Genomic DNA, 25,315 nt, shown 5'->3' with positions numbered 1-25,315 from the left:
ACAACAGAAGGCTTAGAAGAACTTAGAAGAACAGGGCGACACAAACCTACTCATTTTCATTTAAATGCCATTGCCCCTTGTCCTGTCACTACAAGCCCTTGTAAAAAGTCCCTTTCCAGTTCTCTTGCAGCCCCGTTTAGATACTGGAAGGCTGCTATAAGACCTCCAGGAGCCTTTTTTCCCCATGATGAGCAGCCCCAGCACTCTGTCTTCGTAGGAGAGAGGGGTGCTCCTGCCCCCAGATCACCTTCATGGCCCTCCCTGCCTCGCTCCAGCAGGCTCACATCATTCTTGTGCTGGATGCAACACCTCATGTGGGGTCCCACCAAACTGGAGCAGAGGGGAGGATCACCTGCCTCACCCTGCTGGCACACTGCTTGGGATGCAGCCCAGGATGCAGCTGGCATTCGGGGCTGTGAGTGCTCATTGCTGGGTCATGTTGAGCTCCTCATCCACCAATGGCCCCAGGTCCTTCCCAGGGCTCCTCCCGAGCCATTCCCCAGCCAGCCTGAGTTTGTGCTCAGGGCTGCTGTGTGTGGGAGCTGTTGCTGGCAAACGTTTGACCTTGAGAATGAGAGTTTGCGGAAAGAGGATGCTGGAGGAAGATGTGCTGTGATCAAAGGCTCTATGGACACAGGAGAAGTGCAACAAAGGCAGGCTTTGAAACACCATGTGGGGTCGGGCTGAACTACACCCTGTTAGAGTAAACCCCACCCCTGACAGGTACCTGGCTGGCCCAGTTCTTAACTGGGGACCAGAGGGAGTTGTGAGGAACCTTTGCAGATGCTTTACAGGATTCCTGGGGTCCCCAAGTCCAGAGGAACTGTCACCAAAAGTATCTATTCTGGTAGATATTTTGCTTTATTTACTTTGGATTTATCAGAATAATTTGGATTTACAATGACACTTAATCTTTTTCTTCCAAAGCCTTGATGATTTATAAACCTGATCAAAAAAGATATTATGAAGTTTTAGATCTCAAATTAATTTTATTTGTTATGTTCTCACAGCACCCCAAATAACAGATTAGTTTTTTGCCCCCCATTCAGCATCAAATACAAAATAAAGAAATAGACTCCTGTCATAGCCAAATGTATCTTCAATTTTGGAAGAAGACTTATTCAGGGTATTAGGAAGGGATGCCCAAATTCAACCTTAAAATGCAAAGCAGAGTTAATATATCATATCCTCATGGTTGTTTCACACCACTGACTGGTCAAGTTTGTTAATCTGTGCAGGTACTGATTACTGTTGCCTAAATTAATTAGCATATTTGTTAAGTAGCATTAAATGCTAATCACGTTCTTACTATGTTACAACAAATACACTGGGATCATGAGGGCATTTCTAGTACTGTTTAGGGAAATAAAATTAATTCTCCAATCCCACCTGTTCATGTGAATTTTGCATGTCACCTGTTTGAGGTCCACTCTCACTAGTAGCAAGAGGCAGCACATGAGAGTGTTGGATGTCACCTCATCAAACTCAGACTCACACTACTGTCTGTCCCAAACTGCATGCAAAATAAACTTACTTTGAGCCTCAGGTCACTTGTGTGGGGCAATTGATCCGTGCTGCTGGGGGGCTGTTTCTTCAGATAAACTGGCTCTGCTGAAAACAGTTCCCTTGGTGTGTACCGCCAAACCAGCTGGCCCTCAGGGATGGTGGCAGTGCATACTCTTGGGCTTGTTGTTGAAAAACAGTATTGGGGAAAAGTCTTCAGTTGAAGGGGAGTGTAAGGAATCCACAGTTTTATATAAGGCTTACCCAACGAAGTTCAAACTATCAGATCTTCCTGTAGAAGATGGGCTGTCCTTCATCCCCTAGAGGCTGTGCTTCCTCAAATGAAATACCCAGCCACCACTGTGGATGTTGCCACCAACCTCAAGAGGACTTCTCTGTTCAGCACCAGAAGAATCAATGGTGCTTTTGCTGTCAGGCCAAAGGGTTTTCCTTGATTTCCAAGATTCCTTGAGAGGCAGAGGACTCTTTCTTGCAGTACCATGAGCATTAGAATTCCCTGTAGGATCTGCCCCTGCAAAGACCAGGAGACTGAAGACTGGAGGATACAGAATGACTGTTTGGGTAGTCAGAATTAGAAGAGAAAATCAGTTCTAAAGAGAAGCATACTCCACATTAGCTGTCTGGAGGAAGAAAGTAAATCTAAGACTGCCATGTGACTTCTGGTGACATAACCAGTTACAGAGTTAACAGAGTAATATAAAAAGTAAATAGTCTTGCTTAATATTGTCTTGGATGGAAGGTCTGCACATATTTTAGTGCTGATAAAGCCCATTCAGTCTTTAATGAGGAAAGACATTATTATTATTACTACTACTACTACTACTATTATTATTATTATTATTGTCTCCAGTTTCTAAGTTAGCCCCAAAACAATTTCTAGAAGTGCCTCCTGGTTTGAGGGCATCTAGTATGCATCTCCTTGAGTTTCACTGCTGCTGTGTGATGGTCTCCTCTTGATGGTGTCATTTCTGAATAGTGAAGCTGGATGGCTCCAGCCTGCAGCACCCTCTCAAAGTCAGTGCCTGCTTATGTCTATAATCACACATCCCCCTTTGGTGAAAGGTGAAAGGCCACCTCTCTCAAGATTTCACTGTCACAGTTTTCTCCCAGCAGTCTCAGAAGGTTCTGAGCTGACTGTGGAGGACCTTCCTCTCTGAAGTAATTTCTACATATGTTGTTCCCCTTCTGCACACTTTCTTGCCCTCCTCCCATGAAGGAGTGGACCTCATGGTCTGCATGTATAACCTGCTGGAGTGGAAGGCAGGTGGAGCTGACAGGGGTCAGGAAATGAAGAGAGTTGAAGCAGGAGAGTAATATGATATGCTGAGGGAGCAGCAGCTTCTTCCTTGTCAGCATTGGGGAATGTGAGGCAAACCCTGTGGGCTGTGTGCTAGAGAAGAGCTACACCACCCCAGCAGGCTGCCTTGCCACCCTCACGGCTGCCTCCATCCAGCCCTCCTGAGGGTCTGTGACCACAAAAGGTCCATTCATTTCACACGACACACAGAGTTGCATCCCTTCACACATTCCTTCCACAAGCCATGGAGAGCGGAGGGGCAATCCACAGAAGAGAGATGGGGTGCAGATGTCCCACTGTTGTGCAGTCACTGCAGGTGGTGACAGGCCCCAGCAGCCTTCTCCTGTTGTCACTGGGAACATCAAGACTTTCCCAGCCTTCTTCTCCCAGGTGTTAGTGACACTCTCATGGTGAGGCCTTTGGAAGCTCCCACTTCCTTGTTTGTCCTGCCTTTTGCTTAGAGCAGCAGCCGGCCGGCCGCCTGAGAGACAGGCTCGCCCAGGAGCAGAGAGGTTCTTGTGTCCTCCAGGAACTGTTGGGCTTTGGTGGAACTCACATAACCCACTGCAACTGTCAGGGCAAGGGGACCATGACTCCCAAAAGGTTTTCAAGACTGCAGTCAATGTCCCTTGGCCATAGACAGTCAGAAATCAGGAACACGGCATGCCCGGGCAGTGCAGAACCTGCTGCCATCACCACCACAAATGCATCTCCTTGGAACCACATTGAGCATTGCCTGTAGCAAAAGCCAGGAATACATGATCAGCTGAGCACCCTGAGACAGCTGGCTTTCCATTTAGAGCCCTGATGACATTTCCCACTTAAAAGATAAAGTACATGGGTACAAGTTGAATAAAAGTGTCTTCTTCCAATACCAACACCCCCTCAAGCTGCTTTAGTGTGTGAGATCCACCAAGAGGTTTGGCTGCTTCATCCACCAGGAGACCAGGGAACACCCACACACGGAGATGAACATACAGTCTGGTTTCCAAAACAAGTTCCTGGAATGCCTCTAAATTCCCTGAAAAAGAATTACTAACATAAATGTTTGTGCTCATTTAACAGGAACCCCTGTTAGAGACAAAACTGAAAGACTCATGACACGAATTCATACCAATGACACCAAGATTCATGATACTAATCTAGACTCAGAAGCCCATTAAAATACCTGGTTTGATGTGTCAGGGTTTTGAAGTCTTGTTTAAATTCATGGGCAGTTCTCAACAGAGCAAAATGGTACTTTTTTTCTTTTCTGGTCGTAAAGTTAATGTAAACAGAGGTGTGTTCATAGATCCTCCTGGGAGAAAGAGGAGGGGCTGACCTGAGTGGGGAAGGTGTAATACCAATCAGCACATGAAATTCTTATTCCACCTTTGCAAGTACGTTTCAACCCTGACAATTCTGTGCCACTGTCCTCACTCAGCTCTGCCAATATATTCCTGTGCTTCCTATCTAAGTAGTCTGGTGTGCACTGTCTGCTTTAGTTTCTCATTTTCCCACTGTTCAGGCTTCATTTTCATTTTTTTTCAATTGCTAAAAGTTTTCCTGCTTCTACACTTGCCATGTCATATCTCTCTCCTTCTGCCTTTTGTTTCAATCCACCACTTCCATCTTCAATATCATAAATCGCTTGGAGACTCAGGCTGGTAGCTGTCTCCACCCTCAGGTAGCTAGAGACACAGAAAAGTGCTTTTTTACTAAAGGCTTCCATTCAAAACAGCAGTTTGTTCCTGTTTAATTTAGGGAGCACTTGGGAGCTCTGAGTCTTCCACTTTTAAGAGGCAGGGCAATTAGGGACTTCCTGAAGAAAAGAGGATGTATGTCACACTACCTCTGCTCCATTATTCAGATTGCTAAATTAGGATGTGTCAAGTGTACCGACTAATGTCTCCTATATTTGATACCTCAGTATAGAAAGAGCAAGTCAATAATGGGCTAAATTTTAGGTGGTGTTGCTACTTCTACAGGAAATATGAAATCTTCCTCTGAAGATGCTACTATGATGATTTGCTATCAGATTTCCTTCTGAAGGCTGGCCATGAACTCAAGGTTACTGCTACAGACTTAGTAGAAGAAACACTGCATAGCAAAGGTTTAGCTACTCTCTTTTCTTGACAACAACCAATGCTGCATATGGCAAGTGAAACCATGACAGCAAGCTTTTAAGCATTCCTGGAAACCCTCTGCAGTTCATCAGACCAGGATTTTGTTAACCTACATGGAGACACACAATTGAACTTGTATTAATTAAAGTACCCTAGAAACTCCTCTTCACTACTTCCACAATGCCAGTCTGAATTTTCAAGCCCAAGTTCAAAATACTGTACTTCGCACAGTGCATTCCATCCACAGGCCCTTCAAAACCTCTCTCTTTCTATAGATATGTACACATCTGCACCAACATTCATATTGAATACTGCTACCTTGTTTTGTTACATGACTCACCACCTCTGCTACTTTGGAAATTGTTGTTTTCTGAGTTCCATGTTGGGTATATCAAAAGGTTTCGGGGAAAAAAAAGACAAGGAAAAAAGCATCAGGACAGTGAAAAGAGCTCCACCCTTCAGGAAGAAGAGAGGAGATGGCTCTGCGATTTGTTCTGCTGGTACACAATGCTCTGGGCTGGTCACTATGGTCACCCAGCAGGTTTGTGGGCTTTTGCTGTCTGGCCAGCCCCTAGATGAGGGCATGCTGCCTGTATTATATCTCCTCTTCAGGCTTTGTCCTTGTGGCAGGTAAATGACCACATTTGCAGTGCCAGTGCCAGTCCTCTCCTCCCTTACATGACAAGGGTTTATCAGACCAAAGCCCACAACTTTGATCAGGTTTGGTCCTGGGCACAAGAGGGCTGAATGCTGCTGTGATCTGAATGCTGAAGAACTTTGTGCCTTGTGCCTTGAGACACAGCAAGGAGCTGCCAACACAGGAAGTCCCCAGCCCCATGGAGATCTCAATTCTCAGTCAAGCTGTCTCTCTTATAGTCAGTGAATAATTCAGGTGAGGCATTTTGATTATGACTTCATGTAGCCTTTTGCTTACAGGTATAGGAAATTTTCAATCTCTACCTTGCTCTCTTGCCTGTATCTCATACCAGACGTAGTGCTTACAGAAAAATTAAGACTGCACTGAAGAACACAGTATATTTATAATTTTAAGTGCTAATGTATGACTAGAATGCTGTTGGTTGTGAGGTGGTGGAATGAGATAACAAGCTGTGCCTGATGAAATGTCTTATCACTTCATGGATGCCAGCCATCACTTGAGAGTTCAGGAGTTCACCCAGTTCCCAACACACCAAGAAACTGCCTTCAATAAGAATGCTTGATTAGTTAGCAGAAAAAAGATCTGCAATGATAAATTGGGTAAGTTGATGTAGGGTGTGTGGCCTTTTAGGCTGGGTAGCACAGAGTAGGTCAGCTCCAGATAGCCCTAGTTAAAATGTCTGTGTTCTACTTCAGTGCATTTTCTCACAGTCTAGACACTCACCCTTCCCACTTTGCTCTATTGTATGTTTGGAACTTGTGTATTTTGTCTCTTTTTGCATCTTGTTCCTATCCGTGCATATCCCCCTGGACATCAAGTCCCTGATCTCTATCACTGTCATATTTGCACAGTAAGCAGCATCCATGTCTGCCTGAAGGCATTCTTGTCATTCTGAACACCTCTGATATGTGTTGCAATCAGCTCCTGAACTTTTTGACACAAGACTTATTGAAGATTTCAGTATCTTCACAAGCAAAGCTATACTGAATACTCAATCTATTTGGGACCTGTGAGAGGATGAAGGCAGAAGAATGAGTGTGAACAGTGGTAAAGCTTGTGCCACTTCTTTGGCTACTCACAGTTTCTCTCTGGCTTCTGCCTGGAAATTAGCTGAGGGGCAACTCCATCAATATTTACTCCTACTTCTGTTGGATTGAGGATACAGATTTTTTTGGTTCTCAAACTCCTCTGCTGGGCAGGCAGTGTATTACAGCATGACAAGAGCTCCAAACATGGGCTGTTTTGTGGGGACTTTCTGCCCATCCCTCCAACCCGTTGAGGTCTGCACGGACTTCTGGGGTATTGACCACTCCTCCCAGCTTTGTGTCATCAGTGAACTTGCTGAGGAGGCCTCTTCCCCTTCACCCAAGTCTCCACTGACGGAGAAGTTAATACCAGGTCCAGAATTGAGGGACACCACTAGTGATCTCCATTTAGACCCCGTGCCACTGATTACGACCCTCTGGGATCTGCTGTTCATTCACTTCAATCCACCTCACTGTGCCCTCATCCAGTCCACATTTCCTGGGTTCGAGAATGAGGATGCTGTGAGAGACAGTGTCAAAAGCCTTGCTGAAGTCAAGGTGGACAATATCCACTGTTCCCCCTCATCCACCCAGGTGATTGCTTCATTGTAGAACACAACCATTTACCTTTAGTGAATCCATGCTGACTACTACTGATTTTCTTCTCATCCACGTGAATAGAGATGTCTCCAGAGTGAGGTGCTCCATTTTCTTGCCAGGGATCCAGGCACTGGTCAGTTGGTTCCTTGGCTTTATGTACTTCAGTACAAGGATTCTGTCTATTTGCCCATGTCTTCTATTACTTTAGGAATACAATGTATTGTAGGTTTTTTTCTTCAAACAGAATTCCATCAAGCTCTGCTGGACTGAGTGACACAAGCAATCTAATTCTTCGAGTAAGTTATACAGAAGATGTTACTTGTTTTGTTTCCAAAACATTCAATTTTTCTGCAGTTTTGCTAGAGAAAAGCCAAAATCACATGAATGCGCTTCCATTAGCAATTGTTTTGTCTGTAGATCTACCAAGGGCATCACTTGTTTAGCAAGTTTAACTGTAAATATATACATCCATCAATCAAAACATGTTTCTCAGTAATCACTATATTCCCTGATATTTTAACCTTTATATTTTCCTTGGCATTTCAGTTTGGCTTTCCCTGGCAGAGCAATAGTTAGGCCACTGTTTAGTTTAAATTTGGCTTGGCAAGTGTGCTATCCTCTCTTGCACAGCGCTGAGCACGTCTTCACACATTCCAACCACTGCCAAGTTATGTGTTTGGTGCTTTGTTTACTGTTCATACAGAGAGTATTTTTCTGAGACTACTGCTGAATTAATTTTTGCTTATCAACTTATGTTAATGCCAGAAATGACCAAAATATTGTTTTCTGAGTCACATCTTATTTTCTTTGAAAGAAAATATTTCACTTTCTTCTCTGCCAACCTTTTCTGACTATAATTACTATATTTGACTTGTAAAAGAAGATTTCTGAATTTGCATTTCTTACTACCTACATGTGGTGAGAAGTGCCAAGACTGATATTTTGCCCATGGGCATAATAGTGTATTTGTGTGTTTACTTTAACTTGTATATTCAGGGCTCCATTGTGCTATTTGCTCACTTGTCTCTGTACCATCCTACAGAGCTTTAACTGGAAGCCTGATATTAACAGGCTTTGTGAAAAAGTAGGGATTGGAAATGTTCAGCTGGCTGACACTTTCTCTTAACCTAATATTTTTGTAGTTCTTCATAGGATAATGCCTCAGAAGAAGTAAATTTGTCGACCTTGAAGCAGTCTGACATTCTACAAAGCAGCATAATCCTAGAGATTATAAGTGTTGATGCAGTGATCTCTAGGGAGACAGTTCTCTTACTAAGGTTTTGTTTGCCTCAAAAACAAAGAAAGCTGCAAAGCAAACCCCATGAGCTGAAAGCCACAACGTGGTTTCAAAACAAATTCCCTATAACACAGAGTCTAGGCAAGAAACAAAGTCCCAAAGTCTCTCCTTATTTTTTCTATAAGTGCAGGGCAATATGTTGAAGCAAAATTAACATCTAATACTAAAATCTTAAAAATTTATTTTAAACCCTTAAGTGTGTGATCAACTCTGGTATACCAGAATTGAACTCACAGCATTTCCTTCTAAGTTTTGAATACGAAACCTATTACATCAGCATCACAGATCCAAAGTGGCATTGAGATGCTAGAAACCCTCTTCAAATTTGATTACTTCCAGCTGGACCAGTTCTTATCTCCATGGGCTTACCTGCTCATGATTTTAATGTTTTCCTCTTGTTTGGTAAATTTTGTCACTATGAAAAGATCTGTACAGCTTTCAATGACACAGCTGGAAACAGTTCAAAGGACTCATCTGAGAGCAATCAGTCACACATTAGAAAGAATTTTCATTAAAAAATAAAGACACAGAGAACAAAGGGGAGCTCAAGAATGAAGCACACAATGACTTCAGATAGGGCAGAATCTCTTATTAGAAGAACAGTATGATGAGAAACAAGTTATTTCCTATTTGAAAGAGAATTCTGCCTTAGAAATCTGTAAAAAGAAAGAGAAATCTATAACAAAGAAATCGTGCTCAAAAACCATCATTTTTAGAGGTAAATTCCAAAGAAGCTTGTGGGGAAACTGCTGATGAGTACTTCTGTGTGAATAAGCTGAAGAAGAATATTATCTCATAACAGATATGCCTGTGTCACTAGTATGAAGCTGTCTGCTTTCCTGCACGGCCAGAAGGAATGTCAGCTTTATTATTTACAGCTCAGACTTATTTTCCAAATTTTTCTTTTGTCTAGTTCTCTATCACCTCTAATTTCTGATGCTTTTCTTTGATCACTTTCACCCTGATTCAGCATAATAAACATCAAAAAGACATCTCACTGCCCATATCAAACATCTGCCCTTATTCTGCTATTTATGACAAATTTTTAATGTAAGTCCCTGTGAATTATCCAGCAATGCCTAAGAGACAGCTGTTCTTGGCTACAAATGATATGTGTGGTCTCATTTCAGCCCTACAGGAAATGCCATAAAGGGGACAGGAATATGGTGAGATGTATCATGTCAGAGTTAAACAGAGCTGCTCCATTTACAGTAAGTGACAGACTTAGAATGCTGGATCAAGGTTCCAAACACTTATGTATCAGTTACTGTGAATTTTATAGACCAGATCTGCATGGCATCACTCTAATGTCTGCAGGATTTCAAGGCTGGTCTTTTGTTTGTTCTAAATCCAGGAGAGCAAACCCCAGTGCATTTCTTTAATGTTTTGCAAAATCACTTTAAAAAGTCTAGATACTTAATACCTCTCATTCATTGAGTAACAGTGACATCTGGGATTAAAAAAGAAGGGTAAGATAACCATGAATTGCCATCTAGACAAAGGATTATTCTGCTTAGAATATCTTAGTCTGCACGCAGATGTCACCTTCAATAGAGGCACCACCAGTGTCCTTGTCCTCCATGAGGTTCCTTTACAAGAAACAGAACTAGTATTTCAGCCCCTATGGCTTGAACTGGCCAGTAAATTCTAAAGGGGAAGGAATGACAACATCACAAACACATAGACATCATCATTTCCTCAGGTTTGCCTCACTGAATAACTAGATTAAATAAGCCCCAAATTAAACACATCTCAAACAAATACAACAAACAAAGATTTTAAGAAACACCTATGTAAGAGACTTTTTGGAACACATCTTGAGACAGTATCTTGGGTAAAATAAGTAATTGAATCTTCATCAAATTTCACAATACTCATTTGAGGGTCCATGTTTAATTAGTGGTTTTGGTATTTGTATTTCACAAATAATTGTGTGACAGAATTAAAGGAAGTCCCACAGACTTTCTCTCTAACACTCAGGAGATGAGCTCTTGGGTAGATGACACATCTTCCTGAAGATGGCTTGGATGAGGAACAACGTAGGGCTGAAAGGACAAACAATCATCCACCCAGAATCAAGCACACCAAAACTGAGATTTTTTTCCCAGTCCATCAGCTTAGTGCTCCTTTACTACAGGTTACCTTCTGTCCTTTCACCAGTGGATGTGGACAACTACCAACAATTATCTGCATTAATTTCCTTTGTAAAAAATGTCACCTGACCCACACAAAAATCCTTCCTTCCCTATTCTGTAGGTTATGGTTTCTAAAAGTTCTAGAGGCGGCGTTCACTCCTCTTAGGACACCCCCAGCTATTTACAGCTTCAACACACAATGCCACTTAAGGCTGAATGTGGTCAAGTGATGAACAATTGTTTTCTGCATTTTTTACACATATTCCAATTCACTATGCCCCAGAATAGGAAACCTAGAGAAAACATAATCTTTCCCTGAAATTCAACTTCCTCAATCTTCTTTTTCAGTGACTTTCTTTGTCCATTCTCACTGCTTCAGCTAACGTTCATAATTTTTTATTAAGTTAGAGAGCTTGAAATTTGTGACATCTTTGTTGAAAATATTCTCTTCAAATGAGAAGACAAAGGTGACTCCTGTAATTTCTAGAAATTCTACCAATTAATCTAAAAATTACCTGCAATAGGGGAAAAACCCAAGCTAAACATATGATACAGCTGCTGAAAAATGGAGGGGGGAAATAGCCCCTACTGTCTTTATCTGTAGACCAGAATATTTGCATTGTGTATAACACCACCATGGCAATTTTCTCTAGTGCTCCATCAGTTGATCTCTGTTTTCCTGACAGCCTGTTGAACACCAACAATGTCCATGGACCAAGAAGCTATCAGCTGCCTGCTGGCATCTCCTGGGTTGAAGATGACCCAGAGCAGGGAGCGTAACAAAAGCAGAGCCCAGACTGTACAGTGCTTATCTTTTACTGCAAATGAAGCTCTTAATTCTCATTGTCTAAACAGTGGATGCAGAGAGTTTAAACTGTAAATTGAGCAACTGGCGGAGCAGAGCCAACAGCATCCAGTCCATGTTAAATTGAGCGCCAGTGGCTGTAGTTGCCTGGCCTAACATGTCCCTCTGCCTCACATTTCCAATTAGCTGGTTTTAGGCTTCCAGATGCACCCAGCTGGGTGTGCAATGGTAATATGGACAGATTTAAGGTCTTCCAAGGATGGCCCAAAGTGTCTCTGACCTGAGTAGCTAGTTTATTTAATGTGGTGAAAAAGAGAGACAAGGAGGGGATAATCAGCGAGAGGACATTCAGGAGCTGGGGCAAGGAAGCAAGGAGACACAGAAGGGAAGGAACAAGTTTGCCACCTGGATGATGCCACTCTTGTCAGCTCACAAAGGTGACTGAAGGGAAAGCAAATTTATCTGCCGCCAAACAGGTCTGGCTTCCTCTCCCCACAATGCTGCGCACTTCCTTGCGCTCCCAGCAGAGGACAGCCCTGGCTGCTCCAGCCCCTTCGAGCCCCGGTGGGCACGCAGGGGAAATCCCAGAGCGAGCGTGGTCCGTGCTGTCCATCCCTCACCCCAGGGGCGCAGCTGTCCCAGTGCTGCTCCCAGGCTGGTCTGCAGTGGCTCAGGCAGGATGGTGAAGCTGCTCCAGAAGCTGGGACACACTCTCCAGGGCTGCTCACATCACACTGCAACCTGACCAGTCCAGCAGCTTGTCCCGCCTCACCTCCCAGTTCTGCATCGGGACACTGGGATGCCTCTGCCAGCAGCACCGTGCTACTGCCACCGCTGGTGACATCCTCATTATCTGTGGATGGGTCACCACTTCCCAGAACTCCAAGACCTTTAGTGAACCCGAGCAGTCCCAGCGCTGGGCAGACACCGTGGTTCTACACCACTGCTGCTGTTGTATTGTGTAGAAGTAAACATCAAAATGCAAATCAAGGCCAGCTGGTTGAATGGGTCACTTCAGCACAAGACAAAAGGTATCTGTTTGCAGAAGAAACCACTGCTACAGCCCTAGAGAGCATTCAGAAAGTAGATGTGATTTGTGGGCAAGAACCCCATGCCTTTCTTAATTTCAAAGCAATTTTATGAGGGCTGGAGAAATTACTTAAGTCACCGGGACCACAGAATCACCCACACAAAGCAGTTTGTTTAAATTAGGGAATTAGCATGCATAAAGGAGCACTGGGCAGTGCAGGGCTGAGACCCAGCACTTGGAAAGGCTGTGGAAACAGCTCTCCAGCATGCAGGAAGGCTCTAGCAGAGTTGAGGCACCACAGAAAATTAGCATCCACTCTGCACTGCCAGTCCAGCACACTCCTGCTCTCACCCAGCCAGTGCTCCAAAACCCACCAACTTAGTGATCACCCAGTGGACTCAGTCAACAGTGAAATCAATGTTAGTGTAAACACTTCAGGTGGCCTTACACTGTTTGTCACAGGCAAATCCTCTGAGAATGAGAAAGTTTCCCAGGAAATTCACATGGAAACTATTTAACGTAAAAAAGGTATTTTCATGGTCACTAAGCCAACAGCATCAGCTACCTGGCCCTGTAGAAAAATTTCCGAAAAAATCCCATCACCTAAAGATGGAATCTGTACTTGGCCTCAGAGGATGAGAAAAGCCCCAAATTCACTGCAGGGCTGACTCTGTAGCTCAGTCCAAGAGTACAAATACTGATGGCACGTGGTGGATGGACACTGCTGGGACAGGCTCTCATCACTCTCGCCTGGCAGAGCAAAGGACATTCCATACTAACACAGGCAATGCAACTCCTCGTGGCTGAGCTTCCAGGGACAGGAATATATAAAAATATAGTATTCTGAAGCATTTTAATGTAAGACAGACTTTAAAAGAGGCACATGAAAGATGTGAGAAAGGTGGGTGAAAATATAAACTATTAAAAAAATCCCTATCTTTTAAAAAGAGGATTCTGATTGAGTAACAATTCTTATTAAACAAAAGGTTCTAGCTTCTGTGAAGATTTTCAGTCTTCACCTCAGGAAACCCAGTGCAATAGAGATGCTTGGATCCCCTACAAAAATCAGGCATTATCTTTACCCTTGTCTGTACACAGAAAGCGTGGAGCAGAGACATCTGACACTCATGGCTCTAACCTGAGGAATAAATAAAACACTGTCCCTTGCAGCTATTTTTAAAAGGGGTAAATTTAGAAGGAAGGAGGAGACAAAGGAGTGGAATATATTATTACTTTCACGTTTTTTTTCCAGTGCTCATTGGTTTGTACAAAGGCTTGGCATGTAGCAGTAGGCAGACAAGTGCTTGTTAAATGGTAATTTTGCATATGGCTGTTATTGCCACAACAGACACCTATGCAATCTTCCAGTTATGGAGGAGTCACTCTTCCACTGCCATATATCTAAACCATTACCTGAACAAAGGCTTCATTTGTCACTCTATAGTCCTGAAAGCCACAGTTTAAAAAGTTAGGGCAATATTCTACAGCAATAGGAAAGTTAAAAGCAAGCATGCAAATTTTTGATCCTTTCCTATTTAAAACCAGTTTATAAAGTTCTATAGCACAAACTCTAGCTATTCCCGAGGAAATGAGAAAAAAAAAAAAAGCAGCTTCAAGATGTTGTCCTCTCAGTTGAGACACACAATCCACTCAAGCAGGAAATACACACAAATAGTGCGTGGATAGTCAGTCTGAGATGTGATGATAACAAGCTGCTGACATTTCAGAATTTTCCTTTGAATAACAGGTGCTGGCTGAGTACACACAATGCTAAAAAGTGGGAGAGAGCTTTTCAGAAGTCATTGCCTTGGATCACAGAACAACACTGCAAGAGGCTGACTGCAAGCTGGTACACAACTTGGTGCCAGCCCTATGCAGCAAAAATCAGATGAAAACAAAACAAAATAAAACTCTAACCAAAATCCTTATCAAAAAATACTTCAGAGCATTTCATATGAGGAGAGAGGAGGCATTCATTATCACTATAGCAAGAAGACTGCAACAGACCTGCTCTGAGGAAAGATCACTAGGCCAGCATGATCCAGAAGGAAAACCAGATTAAGACAGTTTCTGGCATGACAAGATTTAGAAAGGCTTCTTGGGTCATCCCAGATTCTCGTACTACTTGCACCCAAAATATATCATTACTTCTGTATGTGACAAACTGTCCTCTTTACACAACAAACCAGTATTTTGTGTCTGCTCTATACTACTTTTTATTTCCTTACTTTTTTATTAAACTAAGGAAATGGGATTGACTTTTCTGTTTTCAGCCATCTCTAAAACCAGCAGGAGCTGTCCTTACAGACACAGTAATAAACCCCCTCTTTGCAACTTCATTGATCAGTTCCTCCTCAGAAGTGCTGGAGCATGGGGAGAGAATAGGGAAAACATCCATTTGAAGGAAACAAAAGGAAAAAAAAGAAGAGGCTGCTACCAAGACTAAAAACTTAATTGATCTGTGAAGCTTTCTGCTAGTCCTGCTTTCCCAGACGTTTCAGAGTTGGCAGGAAAACAAACCCAAGCCTGTGAGGAAGAAACAACTACAGTGGCCTGTTTGAAATGCAGCTTCCTGACCTCACATTTGGGGAACAGAACCTTTGGGAGCTTCTCATAAGCACAAGAGGACAATTCACCCACTTAAGTCACCACTGTGACGGTGCTGTGAGTGGTGCAGGAGCAGCAGCTGGCCTTGGCAATCCTGGCTACACAATTCCACATGGGGATCATGCTGGAGTCCTGGGAGCTTGTTCCCATCTAGTGCCAAGAGTCCTCAGTTCTTACATTCATTCCAGATTCCTCCTCTTGTTTTTCCTTTTCCTTTGGTACTGATTCTATTCACTTTCACCAACCCATACAACAGTGTCAGAGGTGTGTGCCATTTTCCCTGTGCACACAGACACATAATAGCCCCTTTTTTCTCCTATTTTCATCTGACTGTATTTGCCCCATCCCTACCTTCAGCACTGAACCAGTATCAGCAAACATATTCCATGGTCAGACCATAAAGGACTGAGGAATACAAGTACAGCCTTTTATCCTCCTGAGTTGAAGCAATTTTTCCTTTTTTGAGCAAGGGTGTCTGCACTTGCACACATGTCCATGACCACAAACATAGACACATGCCTCAAGTTCCTCTTGAAGACAGCCTCTGAACACAAGTCATGTCAGTGTGAAGGGCCTGTGTCACACACTCTGGGTCTCATTATTTGTTAATGTGCTGAATCACCTCTTTTACAGAATTACTCCATCTTCAGTATCTCCTCTGTTGTTCTTTCCTCCAATGCCATTTATTGGACCCAAGCCAGCAGTCCAAGAACTCTTTGCTCAAGAACCTTGAGCAAAACACACAGTTACAAAGCAAGACAGCAATACACAGATCCACCACCCCAAAGAGAGAGAGCCAGCCCTCTTTCTGGGAGAGATTTGCCTCTCACCAAGACCCACTCTGATGAAGAAATTTTTACAAAAAGGCAAAACAGAAAATAACCCCCACAAAATCTGAAAGGCAACTCTCATTTTACTTAAGAAGATCCAAATCGAGGCTCAATTAAAGCCTCTTTTGTCTCAGGCACAGACACAAGCAGGCAATCTTAGTTTTGCTAGTATTTAAAATTATGAAGAGAGAACTGACAGCACCTCTAACATCCCCTTTTCTGTCTATAACAAGTCTTCTGTTATAGACAGAAAGCAAGAAAGCCAAAATTTGAAAACTGAGATTTACATTTCAGAAAAGTAAGTGTCCCATACAAGAGGAGAGTGAGGGCATGGGATTTCCATTGCTCAGATTAAAATCACACAATACAATTATTCTGCCAGCTCCTGAAAACAAAAAAAAAAAAGAAAAAAACCTCATAAAGTGTACTAGATAAAATCAGCAGCAGTGTTTCCTCCCAAACTGCAGAATAGCAACTGCAGTCCTTTTGACCCACGCTGAGGCTTGCGTGCCCTAGTAATTCTAAAAAATGAGGAACATGACAAGCTGAGCTGTTAGGCCTTATCTATCTAAGTCAGGATAATTACTCTGAAAAAACAGCCTATCAGTACAGATCAGGCAGCACAGATTTTCATTTACTCTCAGATACTGCACAAAAGTACCACACCTCCTCTCACAAGCTTACAACTGACCCAGACATTGTAGGGAAGGAAAGAGACTGTTTAAGGAAGAAAAATAAAAAAACTACTCAACAGCAGGAGAAAGAGGATTATCTTGAATGGCCTGCCACTGCTTTTCAGTGATTCTGGTTTTCATCATCTCTGTTTTACTTGTAAAGGCTTCAACAGTGATAATTATAAAACCCTGTCACAGACTTGAGGAAAAAAAATACAAGAAATTACACAAGCAGTTATACCCAAGCTTCAGGGAAATCTTGACTAGGGCTGTTTGCTGACCCAGCAAACATAGCTTGGGTAGAAACACCTACAAGGAAAAAAAAGCAAGAAGGTACAATAGAAAAACAGCCATGAGACAAAAATGCTTCCTTCTGTGTCATACTCATCAACCAGTATCTCACAGAATCTTTGCCATCCCTCATTTTGTCAGGAATTATTTCTCCTAAGGCACACTTCATTTATTAAGCCTGAAATAAGGAAACAAGGTGAGCCAAGGCCTCAGAATTAAACACTTCAGTCTTGGAACACTGTTTTCTAGATATGATATGTCACCTAGTATGGCTAAAGTTGCAGTGATTTTAATTTAAAATATTTGATCTAATGTCATTGTTTCTGGTGACATTTCCATGAAAACAGATCTAGACACTGGTTCTTCCTTCCCCAAGTAAAATCCACTCTAGACCATTCCCTCACCCTCCCATCAGATTCATGCAATGCTGAAAATTTCTGAGTCTTTATTATTACTATTATTATTTAATTTAAACAAGAGGGGAAAAGAGCAGCACCTTTTAAAAAACCCTGTTGTGTGCTATACAGGATAAACAGGTGAGGTTTAAGAAAAGTTAAGTTTATATATGTACATATACACACATACACTAAACCAAATTAAAACCAAAAATCTAGTGAGGAGGTCATTTTCAACAAGAGAGAAGAAAGCCTTATTCCACATCAAGCAAAAGCACCACAAATTAAGATTAGAGTGCACAATCACATGTAGTGCAGATACCAAACTAGCCTGGGTCCTGGAAGCAGTGGAGCTACAGCAGGACAGAGCTCCATGAGGGCCATCTAATCCCACTCCTGGGCAGAAGCAAGTCCAGAGTGTGCCTTCAGAAGGGTGTGCTGTACAGGCAGTGCCCCAGCTGCCTGCTCTGCCTCCAGCAGTTTTGGCAGATGCCACAAAATGCAGCAAACTAGTGATAACAGGAGATCCAGAGCCCAGCTACAGACTAATTCAGCTACAGTATTTCCATAACAGAGGTTTCTGAATTCCCTCATGTCTCTTGGGTGCTCCCTGTAGGTACTGCCTGCTTCAGTCACACAGCAGACAGCTCCTGATTATGTATTATTTGTGCACTGAGGTTCCCATTCTTTCGTACCTGCACCTTCTCTTGTCTCTCTTCCACCCCACAACACACAACACCACTTCTATTTCCTCCAGGCTGACAGGGTAATAAAATTAGGAAGGGGCATGTACATCTAACTAAGGGGAACTGTTAAGAACCAAAGGTAGCTTAAAAAATAATCACAATTCTTAAAAAAACCCAATTAAAAAACCTGTTCAAGTTCTGCAGACTTCTGGCAGGCTTTGGTCATTTAGCCCAGAGGTCTTTGTCTTCAGGGCCTGCAGGCTAAATTGTCTTGACTGGCAAGAAGCATGCAGTACATGATAAAATTCTGACTGAAAGAAAAAAGTAGTAAGGGCTGGGGGAGAAGTGGTTCTAATACAGAAAGCCCAGACTGCACCAGCAGCCCTTAAGCCACACGGTAGGCTTTCAGGAGGGTGAATTCCTTCCTGTTGGTGCGAGCTGCCCAGATGAAAAGAGCAGCTGCCATGAACTGCAAAGGTGCTGACACACAGGCGAGGCAGAAGGACCAGCCGAATTCACCCTTCACATCCTCGGGCAGAGGCAGCTTCCTATGGAGCAGCTCAATCCCAGCCACATAGCATCCAACGAGGCCCAGCGTGCACAGCCCTGGGGAGGCAAGCAGCAAAGCACAGTGAGCTCACCCACGGAGCTCCAGGGCTACTCCTGAGCTTCTGGAGGAGGATGGCAGGATACTTACCTGCTAGCAAATGCAGGACTCCAGTGGCAATGGCTGGGTAAAGGCTGCGACAGGCACAGGCACAGAGCCCAATCAGAGCCCCAAAGCACATGAGGCCGATGCTGACAAAGGGCAGGAGAAACTGCAACCGCCAGAGATCTGCATGGGAACAAAACACACCAGTCACTTCTGCTGAAAATGGGCTGGAAAAAGATCTTCTCCCACCATCTTAACATTCCCTTCTACGCTGCTGTTTCTGCCTCATCAGACATTCTACATTCTACATAGTCAAAAAGGACCAAAGATTCCATTGAAACAGAAAGAACCTAATTTGTTAACTCACAAATCCCTGTACTGCCTTCATAGGCAAAACCCTTGCTAACACATCTATGTCTTCCTTTTAAACTTTGACCTACTGCCTGTGCACCTGTAAAAAACAATAAATGGTGAGCAAGACCAAGGGAGACAGAATCTTTCCTCACTAGTGACTGAATTTAAGAAACAACTTTTTTTAATTCTACTTGTTTATCTACTACAAGTGAAAGACACTTACAAGTCCGATTCAAGTCCGTGCCACTGTTGTGATTTCCAGGCTCTATGTACTTTTCTGCAAACTGATCAGAGAGGGAGAAACTGATGCAGTTTGTAGTCATATCAGTTTCTAGGGGTGGAAAAAAAGAAAAAGCTGCCATTAGGTGTCTCCCCTCAACCCTCCTTCCCCGCTTTCAAATCCTCCTTTCCCAATAATTTGAGCTAGGAAGCTCCTCAGAGTTCCATTTGTAAAAAAAAATTACCTCTCCAAACAGATCTGTACATGTTTCCCTATGATGTAGTTGGCACAATGTGTCTGTTATGAGGTACTACACTAAGGGATAAGCATTCTTACATGCAGAATCTTCAAGCTTCCATGGATTATCCACAGATAATTGTGCCATGTGTAACATACTGGCAAAGTAATGTGGTGGCATATGATGCTGAACTATGTTGTCACCTAGTCTTGAGCTCAGGGTCCCTTAACTAAGGTCTGCTTATCTCCACATGCAGGATGTGGTCTCATACTAACAGTTAAAGACAAAAGTGGGACAGAAAGGCCTATTTAAAGAACATGAAGGATTTGCTTCTTTACACTAAGTTTCTACCTCAGATTTTACTTTGAGAATACTATTGAGCAGAACTGGTTTAATTGTCTTCCAAAATAAGTATTTGCATGAGAGAGGAAAAAAAAAAGTATTTCATCCATGTTTTTTTCTCCACAAAATGTAGTTAAAGTACGTCTTTAAGAAGATTCAAAATGAAGGAGTTCACATATACTCAAAATTTTGAGCAAGCACTCAAAATTAACTTTGAAGCAATTAAAATAATTGTTTGCCACACATTTTATCCCCCAATGACTTGAAAAAATAATACAAATATTTCACTCTATATCCATTCAAGGATTCCAAGTGTGCTGATGCAAAGGTGGGATATTTGTGATGTGAAACAAGTGAATGACTAGCTAAAAGGAATGAGCACCTCCTTGATAAAGTAGTGTCTTTATTCCATTACTAGACCCCAGGATCTATCCTAAAAAGACAGTAACTGGTAGAGCAACTATAAAGGTATCCCCAACTGGACAGCTGAGACAAAATAAAAATCAAGCTCGTAAGACTAAATTTAGATCAAGTATCATGTGTCAAACCCAGAAACTGCAGCACTGACAGCCACAGACCATTTTGCCCTTTGCTTCTTTAAAAATCTGGACTGTCTTTATTAAAAACCCAACCAACCAAAACAAAAGCTAGAAATAAGCCTTCTGGAGTAACAAAGTGGCATGAGTCTGTTCTGAGGAAGTTAGCACACAGCACCCCAGGGAAGCCAGGGAAGTGATAACTGCTCTGGAGATACCTGGTGGGCTGTACCAGTGAGAGTTTTTGGGTACAGTGATGCACCTCCGCCACAATCCAACCGTGCCGTTGCACCGGAAGAGCGCATCCGTGTACGTCTTCTCATCTGCATCTTTGCTGACAAACTCCTCCCAGATGCTCCTCCCGGCCTCACTAACGTTCTCGGCTGGGGACTGGGTGTGGTACTCGTACCAGAAGTCAGTGCCGATGGAGGCGGCCATGTAGATGGTGGAGATGAGGCTGAGCACGCAGGCGATCACCAGCGCTGTGGCAAACCGGTTATCCATCATGGCGCCCTGGCCGGGGACACAGGGACAAGTGAGCAACGCTACAGTGTTATCCCACCAGTGCCATACTCATCAGCCCCTGCTGCACGGTCCCCTCAGGATATGCAGGCCTTCCTTTTCCTACCTGCTGGAACCAAAGGAACACTGAGTGCTGGCCAGCATCCACTGGATCTGCCCGTTCCAAGTAGGGATGATATCCTGGAGAGCGTGCTCTCCCAGCCACGCTGCACTGGCTGCCCGCCCTACCAACTCATCCTCAAAGCAGATGACACAGCTCGCTGCCATTTGTGATCCTGATTGTAGGGAACGTCAGAGACTCCCTCCACAACACCCAGGAAGAAGACTTAGCTTTCCTTAAGAGATTACCAAGAGTAGAAGTTATTTTTATCCTGCCACCACATACGGCTTTCACAGCTTGTGTTTACAGCAAAGATAAGAACCACAGGCATGCCGAAAAAGCCCTTCCAGGCTGCTCACAAAGGGCAGCCATGCCAAGGGGCTGGAATGCCTTTAGGGAAGAGAGAAATGTATCTAGGCACTAGAGACAGAACATGAAGGAAGCACTGGAAGACAGGCTTGGAAATAATGGTAAATGCTGCAATAATGCTACAATATATACTGTGGTATTTTTGAAGACCTAGAACAACACAGGGGGGTGCCCTGTTTCATGGGAACAATGGGACAAAACTGAAAGGCCTTCATATGTTCCCACAAGGCCTCTGCTCTGTGTCCCTCTCTTAGGATCCTCTGTGGGGTCGTGCTCCCAAATGGCATAGATTCAGGGTCAAAGGAGGCATGGGGAAAACACAAATATCACACATGCTTATGACAACACCATAATTTTAATGAGTAAAAATGTTTTGTGGCTGCAATGCACCAAAGGACTCCTCTCAGACGCCAGTTGTTCTCATGTGCTTTCTGTGCTTGATTAAATTTATGGATTACTATGAATCAGGCTTGAGGCACTTGACAGGAAAAAAAATTGAAACTAGCTCAGCAGCTAGAGGTAGGCTGTGGTAGGAGCTACTATCTAATCAGCTTGTCTCTTGCTTGTCTCCTCCCTTCTCCCACACACTTTGATCAAAATATTTTGCTCTACTTTCTTTCAACTAAAGAAACCGCAACTGGAAACAGTAATGACTTAAAGCTCAACATTCACAAGAAAAAACAGTGAAGGGCCTCAAGTCAGACTTGTCAGTAAGAAATTATGAACTAAGAAACAAACTGCAAATTAAAGAAGCGAATTTCAAAGGCATCAATGTTTGCTGTTAACAGCACCATTCTTATTTCTTTTCCTCTCCATCTGCTCCTCTATTTGTCTGGAACTGGCTTGCAAGGAGGAGAAATTATGTGTTCCCATATCATTTCCTATGCTTCATTTCCATATTAAATGAGCCACACTCTCTGCAATATCCATCCTTGAACTGCACCCTTAGCAATGAGAAGGAATGGAACTGATTTGTGGTGAACTAACAAAAACCATCCATTTAAAATACTGCAAAGTTTGCATACCACAACTTACTTAAATAATAATCTACAAACTGTGAACTTTTATAAGATAATAGAAATATTGGGTGGGAGAACACATCATATCCAGTTTTATTTACGTGGAAAACATAGAATCAAGCCCAGACTTGGAAGCAAATTCTCTGTGCAGTATTTAATCCCTGTTTATGTATTTCCACTCTCTTTCTCTTTCCCAGTGACTTGCTCCAGGCACACAGGATATGGGACAGGGAGAGCAAGCTGTTGTATATATCTGACCTCACCATTCAGCCCCACTGAGTCAACTGAGGGATCCCTGCCCCTTCACACACTGCCCCCGAAGCAAACAGAGCAAGTGGCACCTGCAGGGCTAAAGCTGCTGCCCAGCTGAGCTCAGAGCTGAGCAGATCACTCTCTGAGCAAGCAGCAGAACAGGCTGCTGAGCAGGCTGGTCTGGATCTTCCACTATACTGCAATCACATCTACTGCAAGAGGAACTCTCTGCAACACTCCTTTCTTTAGGAAGGGTTCTCTCTGGGTGGAAGGATCACAAGAACTCACAAGCTCCATCCTCAGAGTAGTGTCTGGTGACAAGGAATGTAATCAGGGCCACTGATTTCACTACCTTTCAATATAAATGCTGACAATGACAAAGCCCTATCAAATTTATACCTAAGACAGAGAAAGAAAAGAACTGGCCCAAAAGTCTTACTTTCAGCTAAATATCCCTGCTGCCACATACAGAGCGCTGCTGCTGGCATTATCCCTGCCAGATCACCATTAAAAAACAACCACATGCTGGACCAGCCTTCTGTGAGCTGATGTGCTGTGAACACGGCAGAGCTGATGTCAGCTGGCAACCAAGAACAGTTCATAAGTGAAATACTTCAAAATGAAGGCTTAATCACCAAACAGCAAATTAAAGCTTTGCCCTGTGTTCATTATCCACTTGGTAAATGGGAGATAGCATTCTAGTGACACTCAGTTCTTGTAATGTTATTGCAGGCATTGGGAGAGAACAGCCAAGGGGGCTACAGACCCCAAAATCTAGCGAGTGGCTTTGTGTGGCCTTTGTCCCAAAATTACTTTCAGTATGGACAGGACAGTGACAAGCAAGGTAAGAGTGGGCCCACAATTCCTTACAACAAAGGTCCCCTCAGTGCTTCTGCCAAACACTTCAAATGCTTAGATAAAAGATGAAGAACTCCACAACACTTCATGCAAAGCTTGAACCAGTTTTTCCTGTCAGTGGAGAAGACTTGACTACTCTGCCCATCCACTGTGCATATCCATTGCATCTTCATCTACAGGAAACAAGCTCTGCCTTAAATGAGTTGTCCTTTAAAAGAGAAAACCATCCTGCCAGCCCCAAGCTGAGCTCAAAGGAAGCAGTGAGCACAGTCAGTAAGAAATAGTGACCAGAGAAGACCATGAAGAAACACACTGCCTGTTTATGGGATTAATGCCACGCTTTGCAAAAGATTCTGTGCAGAACAATGTGTAGGAGGTGCTTTAGAATAAACTTACTTATGAAAAAAATAACATTACTATTACCAAAGATTACACTAATTATGAAGACATAAAGATTGATAATAAATAAAAATGCTTTTTATCCACAGGCTGTCAACAAGAACCTTCATTGTTTTAAGAGGTATGTTCATATAGCTCTGACAGCATGTTTTTGCCTAGCAGAAGATGCTATTTTAGACAAATTACAGCTGAAACTAAGCTATGCAACGAATTTAAGATAACACTAGGTAGCTGTAAACAGGCAAAAGTGCTTAATGAGATACTGCAATTATATTAATTTTTTACAAGAAATGAGACACATAAAAATTTTTACATTTTAAGAAAATTTTTGAAAAAAGCTCAAAAAAGTGAAGGTAAAGGCCAAACTGGAAGCAATACTCAAGAGAATGACTAAATTGCATGCAGTTCAAAGAAGGGAAAAACAAAGGAGACAAGTCAGTAGAGTTGGGGAAGAAAAAACAGAGAACAGAACAAAAACAAGTATTCTGGCAAAAAATCAACTCTAAGACTGAAGACTGGACAGTCTTTGTAAGAAGTTACTGTACCATGGCAGAAGGGAATACAAAAACATGCATATTTTTATCTTGTTGCTGTGGTCACTCCTTTCAGCCAACAGTGGGTCACCACATTTAAGAAACTCCTTTTACGTGACATTGCAAAAGAGTCCCTGGTGCATTCGCTGGCATTCTCTCAGGAAACATGCCAGCAATCAGAAAGGGATTAGAAGGCCTGAAAGAGGGGCAAATATGGGGAGAGGGCTGGAAACAACACCAAGCTGGATCAGGGAAACAAAACGTTAGGAAAGATTGCTACCAAATACTTTTTTTACCTTCAGAGATGCTCAGAGTCCCTCAGGACACACAGCTCCGATGATTCCAGGTCTCTTCAGATGCACAGCGTTGTTTGTGTCCTGTGGCCAGCGGAGAGCATGAAACGCAAACTTCCCTTTTGCCCTGACTCTTCCATTCATTCAGCTTCTTCCACACCACCAGTTCATAACAAGTGACCTACAAGCAAAGAGCAAACGGAATGGCTGGATATCATCATCATTTTACTCTTAAATTACTTCACACACATCTCCCAGTGCTATCATTAACGAAAAAAAATATAAATAATAAAGCTAAGATGGAGAGGGGAAATTACTTGAAGAGCTCTCAGGCCAAGAGCTCCCGTCCCGCAGGATCGGCCCAGTACCGGGCCGGGCCGGGCGGGCATCCCCACGGAGCGCCACCGCCCCCGGGGGTCTCGGGCCTCCCAGGCGGCAGCCCCGCGCGGGGGGCAGCAGCTGTGGACCGACAGCAAACCCCAGGGGAACGGCCCGAGCCCTCAGCCCCATCTCCCGTCTCCGCCCAACATCCCCTCACCGCCCGGCCCGGCCCGGCCCGGCACCCACCGCCCATCGCCGCCGCCTCGCACCCGGCCCGGCCCCGCTTCCGCCCGCCGCGCCCGCCCGCGCGGGGCACGCTGGGCAATGTAGTTCTGCTGCCCTCTTCTG

The 25,315-nt window shown here is 43.4% G+C and overlaps 1 protein-coding gene across 2 annotated transcripts; it reads right to left on the bottom strand.

Annotated features, from left to right (window-relative positions):
- Nucleotides 1–17,306: 17,306 nt before the first annotated feature.
- Nucleotides 17,307–25,230, bottom strand: CLDND1 (claudin domain containing 1). 2 transcript variants are annotated; one of them, XM_063148314.1, is made up of 6 exons: nucleotides 25,214–25,230; nucleotides 24,650–24,827; nucleotides 20,520–20,814; nucleotides 19,189–19,296; nucleotides 18,657–18,794; nucleotides 17,307–18,565 (listed from the first exon to the last, which is right to left on the bottom strand). In XM_063148314.1, the coding sequence occupies exons 3-6, from the start codon at nucleotides 20,806–20,808 to the stop codon at nucleotides 18,345–18,347; spliced, it is 756 nt and encodes a 251-aa protein (XP_063004384.1). In that variant the 5' UTR covers nucleotides 20,809–20,814; nucleotides 24,650–24,827; nucleotides 25,214–25,230; the 3' UTR covers nucleotides 17,307–18,344. The 2 variants fall into 2 exon arrangements, with proteins under 2 accessions (XP_063004384.1, XP_063004385.1); XM_063148315.1 differs by lacking the exon at nucleotides 25,214–25,230 and adding an exon at nucleotides 24,964–25,014.
- Nucleotides 25,231–25,315: the final 85 nt, after the last annotated feature.

This window comes from Melospiza melodia, chromosome 2 (genome assembly GCF_035770615.1).
Source record: "Melospiza melodia melodia isolate bMelMel2 chromosome 2, bMelMel2.pri, whole genome shotgun sequence".
In the NCBI taxonomy this organism is placed as follows: domain Eukaryota; kingdom Metazoa; phylum Chordata; class Aves; order Passeriformes; family Passerellidae; genus Melospiza; species Melospiza melodia.
The sequence above is the reverse complement of the archived record's forward strand: the minus strand, read 5'-3'. Positions and strand labels throughout refer to the sequence as shown.